Raw genomic sequence first — 9,984 nt, 5'->3', positions numbered from 1 at the left:
CGTGCCCCCCCAGTGTTTTACACAACATTGCCATGAATCATGGATGTGTCAATGACATAAATGAGGATAGATTAGAGGACTCTAGAACACGTGAGGTTGAACTGCATGTGCCGATGGGTGCAATATTATTACCATGCATACATAACCTAGTGATTCAGTGAGGGTGAACCCAAAACATCGGAAAGTATGTTTTTGTGACTTTTATTTCAAATATGTTGCCACCAAAAAACGAATGCTAGTAACTGAAAAAATACAAACGAGAAATGAAAAGTAGAACCATTTCTCCAAACAAGCATGGGAAAATATTGCCGCGATTGTTTCTGGTAACACACGTTCTGGTGGCCTCACTGTTTTCCTCCCGGTAATTCCGCCGTTACGATAACAAGCCGCTTTGCAATATGCGCTCCTCGCTCTTAAAGGGAATGTGAGATGATGCTCTGATTGGTTTATTGAATATTACGCCCAAACCACACCTATGGCTGAGTAACCTCCTTTGGACCAACCCTTTTGACACTTGCGCTGGACGCAAGTGTGTTTTTTCCGCCGTTAAAATAGCAACTGCGCCATAGAGCCGCCCACACAGCTACTTGCGCTTGGCGCCGTCCTACTTGCGTTTCTGATCGGCAAGATAGGGCCCTAGATGTTCACATGCTTAAAACGGTGAACAACAGTGCTATGATTGGTACACACCAGAACAACCATATCATATAGGTGCCACACAAACTACCCATTCACACCTCAAAAATGACAGTAGATCCTCTGTTATACAATCAGAGAGGGCTATGGCTAAAGCTAGTTTTCAGTCCAGCGCTTTCCCTTGTTCTGGCTGTCTCCCCCTCTCTGCCTTTCAGTAACACATGATGGTTATCGCTCCCCCGGGGTTCCAGAGCAGGCACAAGGGTATGTGTATTTGGGTGTGTGTGTATGTGTTGACTTGGGTATTTGGATGTGCGTAAGCATTTAACTGTGTGTGTGTGTGTGCAAGTGTGCATTTGTGTGTGTGTGTGCGTGTGTGAGCGTGCACAAGTTTTAGTTTGAGTGTTAGAGCAAGTGTGCATTTGTGTGTGTGTGTATGTGTGAGTGCACGCAAGCTTATGTTTGAGTGTTTGTGCTTGTGTACATTTGTGTGTGAATGTGTGCGTACGTATGTACGCAAGCGTGTGTGTGTGTGTGTCTGTGCAAGTGTGCATTTGTGTGCGTATGTACGGAAGTGTGTGTGTGGGTGTGTGTTTTGTCTGTGCAAGTGTGCATTGTGTGTGTGTGTGTGTGTGTGTGTGTGTGTGTGTGTGTGTGTGTGTGTGTGTGTGTGTGTGCATGTGTGTGTGTGTTTCTGGGTTGAGATGAGGATAGGAACTCTGGTCATTTCAGAGCCATGACTCAGCTCCATGCAGTCAGCTCCAATTCTTCTCTGCGCCTTCTGACCCTGCTACTACAGGACACAGCCTTTCACCTCTCACCCTTAGGGCACTGTGTGTGTGTGTGTGTGTGTGTGTGTGTGTGTGTGTGTGTGTGTGTGTGTGTGTGTGTGTTGCAGAGACACAGAAAGAATAAATCCACAGGTGCCACTGCACTCAATGCCCTACGCTGTAAAAAAAATCAAACTTGCAAAAGAGTGGCACTCCAAGATCAATATGCCCTATGACGCAATGTTCAAGACGTTTTTGCAGCCGCCCCTTGATGCAGATTTGCTCCAAAATGTATATATTATATATTAACTAATTATAATAAAGACTTCCAATTATACTTGATGGGAGTTTGAAATGTTGGGTTTTGAGTAAATGCAACTTACAAACAACGAACACAAAGTTATACCAAATTATGCTATCAACTTACAATATTAGTTTGTGTTGCCCATATTAAAACATTTAGTGTACTTGTAGTAACTCTAACTCTAATATTTTGAGTTTCTGTTTAAAAGTTGTCTGCAGAAGGTTAGTCACCTTAGATGTTTTGCAGTGTTAGGGGAGAGTGGAGTGAGATGAGCTGGTTGGTAAGTTGACTCACCACCTTTACCAGGGTGACCATGACCATGAGCAAGTTTTGTCACGTGACCCTACATTTATTTTGCATTCTCCATTTTTTTCTTGCTGTGGAAGACAGAACCACGTGGATGAAGTGGTAGCAGTTTTTTGCCCGTCAAGGAATTTAAATCTTGGCACACCAGGTATAATAAGGTCTCACTTCACAAGTCATTTATCTCAGTTTAAATCATTATATTAATTGACATTGTGTGTCTCATGTGTGAGTGAATTAATCGAAAGTGTAGATCTGGGTTGCTAGACTGAGCATTTTGCTCAAAATGGCGGCTGTGGGGCAAAATGAGCAATCGATCATTGGGGGTAGGCTCAACTGGTGTGTTTATGGTACCCTTGTGTTTACATGAAGTTAAGTAAAATACTTGGTGTTTAAATTACTGTTGCAACTTGACAATGAATAAATTACATTACATTTCATATTTTAAATTTTTAGCTTAATGGCTGTCATGATACATAATTACAGAAGAAAAACAGATCCACAGTCATGTGCTTGTAGCTCGAGTTATTTTGATTACCTCCTTGAGGCGTAAAAGCTTCACTCTTGTTTGCCAGGTAGAATAGCATTTTTCGTACATATGTGACACATTAGTGTTGATGTCTTTGGCTACAAAGTTTGCGATTATACGGATATTTAGAACATTATGTAAAATGTGTTTATATTATGTTTGTAGGCTGAAATGTTTTCTGTTAGGCCAAACATACAGTGGAGAGACAACACTCAAAGTGAAAAACTAATATTCTGTGGATGTTCCTCAAAACAATTAATTTCATCCAATTTCATTCAGCTTCCATGTCTGTTTCTTAATCCTTATCCAAGATTAGGCAAACCATCTTCTGGTTTCAGAACTATATTACAAATGTGTTGTAATTTGTTCCATTTGTACGCATGAATTAATTCCTGTCTCATATTCCTTGGCTGTAGGTGGACTTAGGAAAAATGTCTCATCTCACCCGACTCTCCCTTATACTAAGATGGCCACCTCTTGAGGGCCGAGGGCTATGCCAAACTACAGTTTATCAATGAATTGCTTTAAAAACGTTGTGCTATTCTATACTGATCTGTGACATTTCTGTCCGGTTTTCTAGGTTTGTTTCTGCAATGGTAAAACGATACAGCCTTAGTGCCGTATTAAAGAAAGTCCAACTATTACCAGTCCTCCCCATTAAATATCACTCTCTTGATCAACTTGTGCGATCAACGCATAGAGGAAAACCTGTTGTTACATCAATTCTTTCACTGTCAAAGCAACTATACCTTTGTGGGCCTCAGACAAAAAGCATTAAGTATACTGGCCTTTGACGTTTTTCTTTAGTGGTTTTCACAATTAGTTTCCAGTGACTTTGCCTTTGTAAATGTGTGTTCCCTTTTAAGTAGGGTGCTTTGCTTGGGAGAGTCAGATTTTTCAATTATTTTTAAAGTGTCAACTTTAAAGTGTCTTATTCTGATAAAAAAGGCATGGATTAGGTGTTAGGTTAAGGCCCCCAGGAAATGGTAAACTTACACCACAAATACATTACATTCGTTCCATTTGAAAACGGGGGGAATGTGGTCACCCTACTTTAGATCTCTTTAGACATCTCTGTAAATATGGAAAACTGCTGTATCATATGTTAGCTTGTGTATCGGAATTAAATCAAATTGTGAGCATCTGTGCCAATTCCCAGCCCTCTCTCTCAACAAAGTGTGAAAATTGCGAAATTGTGACTGGTGACATGACCATTTCACAGGTGTTTGGAGACAAGAGAGCAAGGCATTTTGGGTATGTTGGGTAGTAGTGTGTGTGGGTGGTGTGTGTGTCAAGTGGCAGTGGGAGTGTTTGGAACTGAGTATGTGTGCGTGTGTGTGTGGTGGTGAGGGTGGTGTGTGTGTGTGTGTGTGTGTGTGTGGGGGGGGGTTGTGGGAGTGTACACAGTCAAACTGAGACCTAAACCCTCTTCATTTCATGGATCCTGGTTAATGTCACTTGCCACTCAACTTGTTACCATGGCGGCAGTGCTACCCAAATCCCCTTGCATCTCTTCTTCTTGTGAATGTGTGAAAGTGGGTGTCACACACGGACACACGGACACACACACACACACACACACACACATACACAAGCCTGTCCATAAAGGGATTTCCCCTTTCCTTCCTCAAAGCAGTTGGCCATCCACACTCGTATTCAGTTCTGGAACATGAGCGAGAGCACAGAGCTGGAGTGTGTGAGGGGGTGGAGGATGCGTGGGAGGATGATTATCAATAATCAATAGGAAAGATCATTCACAAGAGGAGCGAAAGCGAAACACAGACTAACACCAGGGCCTCGGCAAGAAACAAATGCCCACATGCACATATCACACACAGACACAAACACATAGGGATATACTGTGTGCACACACACATAAACACACAGAGACACACAGACATACACAATCATAAATACCCACGCGCAGAACACAAAAACACACACAGGGCACACACTCACTCACTCACTCACTCACACACAGACACACAACTACACATGCAGAGTAGGTGTATTAGGATCATGAATAGTGCTTTATGCCTATGTTGGTATGTGGGTGTAATTACTGGATTAAGAGAAGCTCATCCTACCTCAAGACAATCCCTACAGATTACACAACAATGCACACCAGTAAAGAAGACTACACTGGAGCCTAATGCTGCACAGTATTACACAGTAACACATGCCAAAGCACAACAATATATACAATAACGAATGACAAAACGGTGCTTATTACGTTCTTCCTGGGCACATTCTTCATTCTTCACCTTCACCTGGGCCCATTAATGCGTAATCCTGCAGTCGGACCACACCAAACCTCTAATGCTGCAGTAACACATGCCAAAGCACAACAATATATACAATAACTAACGACAAAACGGTGCTCCACAACATACACAACTAGAAGGGCTCTCCCAGAGCGCAGATGTCCACGAAGGCCAACATGCCCAATCTCACAATGTAAAAGAAAGAATATTTATTACGTTCTTCCGGGGCCGATTCTTCACCTCTCCACAAACCCTGGTAAGTTACTGCGTAATCCTGCTGACAGACCACACCAAAACTCCTTGGCAGAGGTAACAATCCATACTACAGCCCAACCGCTACACAATCACAAAATACACAACACTAGATAACATACCACAATAGCACATTGAAACAACCTTGTATTGAAGGTAAACCTGTAGTTACAATCCAGCTCAGTAATCCACAACAACAAATACGACAGGCATATCTCATAACAAAATAACAAACTATTTATAGACCTACACAACGTGCCAAAGTATATCACATAAATACTAATTAATTGAGAACCAACTAAAATACTCCAGTTGCATAACAATCCACAGTTGTGCAGTTACCATAAGAAAGTCTCACAGTAAAGATGAGAACATAATTATACATAACAATCATTCAGGATGCCATGCTCATCAACCTCTTTCAAGACAGCCTCAACCTTGCCCATAAAAAAGAACTTCTTTGCAAAATAGTAGTTCCCCTTAGAAACACTGAGGCATGAAATGAATAGTATGAGATAAATAAAACGTTGTTCAGAATAAAATAAGCACTAAAAAAGATTACTTGTGACACCTGCAGCCTCAATTTGTGCAGTGCAAAGGACCTGCCTGTGGCGATCACTGGAGAAACACCAGCCCGGACAAGGGAGAAGAGTCTTATTGGATCTACTTCATTCCACCTCACTGTGAACATTTTCATCTGCGCCTATTTTATTAAGAACCCTATAAAACTATGCCTGCCTATGAGCTATTACTTACAATAACTACTCGGGCGGGGGGGGGGGTGATGATATAGACATTATGCATGCAATACATTAAATAAATATCCAATGCCTCTCCCCTTTCAGTGCAATTAGCATCAAGAGAAGGGCTATTAGAATCATGAAATATGCACACAGACTGACCTTTCTAAAACACAAACTAATTAAAATGACTATCATAAATACCATGACCTTTCTGTCTGTGTTTTTAGGGCCGACTGATTGTAGGTGGGACCCAGTGTTATGTTTTATAGTTGGTGCAGGTAGAGGCTTTTGAGGAGATTCGAGTGGTTGTTTGAAGAAGGACAGGAAGTTCTAGAATCGAGCCAATCGGCGCTGCGTTGGTGTTAGGACACCACAAAGCACCAGACAAAACATTGTTTAGTTACGCAACAGAAAAACAAAACACACAACACACGGTCGAATCAACATGAATCGCAAAAAGACTGTATTGAGCGCAGGCCACGAGACGCTTCAGAACCTCTACACAGTTCAATACAGAAAAACAAACAAACATCAGAACCCAGCACAGCAAAGCACCGCACCGCACCGCACCGCACAACCTGCAGGCCCAAACAGCTGCAGCCTCCCCAGCTTTGAGGAGTGCCACTGTGAGAGCCTCGCATCTCTGTGTGCTCCCTGCGCTGATGATGACGGCATCGGGCCTAATTGCACTCCACTGATGCAGGGCAGGTCCTGGCTTTGTGTTGCTTTATAATGGCACGCAATCAGCGTGGCTCCGATTCACGCTCCGCATTGAGTCACTGCCAGAGAGATCTTAAATACAGGCCTTTATTACTGCCTTGCACTTCCATCGCTCTCTCCCTCCCTCTCCCCTCTCTCCAATAACACTCCCCCGTTCCACCGCCCACAGAAATAACAGAGGGAGAGGAGGAGAGAGGAAGAGAGAGAAAGAAAGAGAAGGGATGGGGGCATGAGTGGGAGAGACGGTGAAGAGAGAGATCATCATAGAGAAAAGAAAAACAGAAAGAAAGGAAGAGATGAAAGTGAGACTAAATGCGCGAGGAAGAGAAAACAGATTCTACTGGATATCTGGATGTCCGTGCATGTACACACACACACACACACACACACACACACACACACACACACACACACACACACACACACACACAAGCCTACATAAAATGTCTTTGCATGCAGGGAGACAATATGACAACAGACATACGCACACCAATGAACATGCACTTAATAACAATACACATTTGTACAACTAACACCAAGTGTACGAGTGTTGTATGTGTCTGTTGGTTGATATTTCATTGTGTTGGCTGAGATTATGTCCATTATTTCTCAATCATTTCAGCATACATCATTACGCAATGTGCTCCAGGGTTCAATTGCCTACATCATATCTACAGTGAAAGTGTGCATATCAGGTAAGTCACATACAATCAGGTACTTTCGTTAATTACTCCTTTAATACACACACACACACACACACACACACACACACACACACACACACACACACACACACACACACACACACACACACACACACTCACAGACACACACACACACACACTCACAACTGGTACTTCCTATACTTTTCTCACCCATATGAAGACATCCTCTCTAACTTGATAATGAGATTCTTTCACATACACCCAAACACACAAACATGCATACATTGATTAAACACACACACAAAAACACATAGAGTATGGGCAGATCGAAATGACCCCCAAATGACCACAAACATTCATACACCATGAGTATGCACACAGACACACACACATACAGAAAGAGACAGAGACAGAGAGAGAGAGTGAGAGAGAGAGGGAGGGACAGAGAGAGAGAGAGAGCGAGACAAACAGCTGCCTGAAATTCTCCTAGTGTCTGCAGACACCCAATCCCCCCCCATCAATAGGCCTTCTTTAGAAAAGAATCTTTGTAGATCCTTCCACGGATTCCTACTGTACAGAGTCATGGACAAACACCCAAGCACACACACAGACACACACACTCATACAGACACACGCAGACGCACACACAGACACACACACAGACGCACACACACACACACACACACACACACACACACACACACACGCGCGCGCGCGCGTGCACACACACACACACACACACACACACACACACACACACACACACACACACACACACACACACACACACACACACACACACACACACACAGCATGACAGCCAGTATTAAGATAGATGGCTGGCGGTCGGTCCTGCCCCTCCTATCAGAGCTGGGTCCATGTGAGAGTGTCTGTGGAAGTTCTCAAGCTGTGATGCTGTGTGTGTTCCACTGATCCAGCTGGGCCTGTGCAATGGACTGACCTCCCCCCCCATGGCCAGAGCACATGCATATGCCTTCACCTGCTCCCAACACCTGTTGAATCCCTGAAAGCCAGCTTCCACACGTCTCTGGCTTGTGAAGGGTTGTCATTCGTGATGAATGACGGGCGCTCTGACAGGTCTGTCTATCGTTTGCATCATGTACTGGCCCGACCTGGATAAGGCTGTCTGTCAACTGAATAATTCTGTTTCGTAAATCCCTCTGGATGCACGATTACATTTAGTTGTTGAGTTGTTTGGCTACCTAAAATATGTCATTTCAAAACCATAAAGTCTAAACATACACCAGTCCAAAAATGCCTTTCAGGCTCTCTATGCTGAAAGACTCTATGGTTGAAACCCCCAACCCAAAAATAACAGACCAAGGGCAAAACTGGTCGGTACACATAAGCCTATATACACTCACCATGTGCACATACATATAGAACACGCAGACATGTACCCTCAAAGAGTGACTTCATCACTACAGACAGCCACTCTTGACAGCCTCCATCCAATCAGTGCTCACCTTGTTGTAGACTCCCCAGGAGAGCTCGGTCTCGATCACCATAACAACTATGCCGAACATCCCGAAGATGAGTGCGTAGTCACTGAGTCGCTTGCGTTTCTCGAACAGGGCCCTCCGGTGGCCCAGCTTGTAACCGATGTTCTGGTTCTTGCGCTTCTGCGCTTTGGTGGAGGCGGCTCGACCAGTCACAGCCGCCGCTCTCCGCCCGTTAGTCCCGCCCCCTCCGCCGATAGTCGCTCTGCTCTCGGATAGGGCGTGGTTCTCGTGGTAGATTGACATCTCGTAGGCGTGGCCTCTGTAGGGTGAGTCCTCTTTGGAGGAGATAACGATCTCGGGCGGGTTCTGAGACGGGCCGAGCTGGGAGGGAAAGGAGGCGGGGGGCGGGGCCGCGGCGGGGACAGAGGAAGGGGCGGAGCTGGCCCCAGAGCCGCCGCCCTCTTTGGTGTCGCTGCTGCTGTCCGACTCTATGAGGTTGCGTCGCGAAGCGCTGAGGCGGCTGAGCGGCTTCATGACGCCGCCGGTGTACTTGCAGGAGCTCATGGCGATCTCGGTGAAGGGGTTGCTGTCGCGCCGGTGGACCAGGGGGCTGGCCTGCCTGTGCTTGCAGCCCCGCTCGCGCTCCCTCTCGCGCTCCCTCTCCCGCTCCGCCGTGGGCGAGTGCGAGGAGTAGAAGAGGGCGTTGTAGACGGGCGAGGTGTCGGCACTCAGGCTGTGCTGGCTGCCCAGGCAGGACGACAACGGGGTGCTCGTGGGGTGCAGCGCGTTCGGGATGGGTGGGGGTAGCTGGGGTGTCGGGGCGATCCCCGGAGATGAGGTTACCAGGGGCAAACGCGGGAGGGACGCCGGGAGCAGGCCAGGCGTTGTGGACGAAGGCGTGGTGTTGAGCCGCTCCAGGCTGTTGTTCCCCCCCATGTGGTTGGAGTGGTTCGCTCCTGGGTAGCTGCCGGTGATAGTGGGGTGGGCTGTACCAGCACAAGGCAGGGGGGGGCGCTGCTGCTGCTGGTCCTCGTCCTCACTCCCGCCCAACAGTGCTTGACTCAGGGAGGGAGGGGGATCCATGGCAACCTGCGAGCTCCACAGGAGACTTATGGCACACTGTCCTATACCTCTGGAGTTTGGTGGAGTGAAGAGTGAGAAGAGAATGGCATGAAGAAGAGGAGAACGAAGAAGGAGACAGAAAGAAAAAGGAAAGTAGGTGAGACAGGCAGAAAGACAGCAAGCAAGTAAGAAAGTATTAATTATGAGCCCTGAAACAAAGAAGGATGGTGAAGGCAGATAGGGAGAGATGAAGTGCAGAGAGATAGGGAGAGA

General features: G+C 45.8%; 1 protein-coding gene across 1 annotated transcript in view; it reads right to left on the bottom strand.

Annotated features, from left to right (window-relative positions):
* The window catches only part of kcnn3 (potassium intermediate/small conductance calcium-activated channel, subfamily N, member 3), a gene marked incomplete at both ends in the record, with an annotated part of 53,152 nt that extends 43,420 nt beyond the window's left edge, over window positions 1–9,732 (bottom strand). Inside the window, one exon of the mRNA XM_080858167.1 lies at window positions 8,674–9,732. Coding sequence (XP_080714293.1) covers window positions 8,674–9,732 — 1,059 coding nt within the window. The remainder of the gene's footprint in view (window positions 1–8,673) is intronic.
* Window positions 9,733–9,984: the final 252 nt, after the last annotated feature.

The sequence above is a fragment of the Sprattus sprattus genome, assembly GCF_963457725.1.
Source record: "Sprattus sprattus genome assembly, chromosome: 19".
In the NCBI taxonomy this organism is placed as follows: Eukaryota; Metazoa; Chordata; class Actinopteri; order Clupeiformes; family Clupeidae; genus Sprattus; species Sprattus sprattus.
The sequence above is the reverse complement of the archived record's forward strand: the minus strand, read 5'-3'. Positions and strand labels throughout refer to the sequence as shown.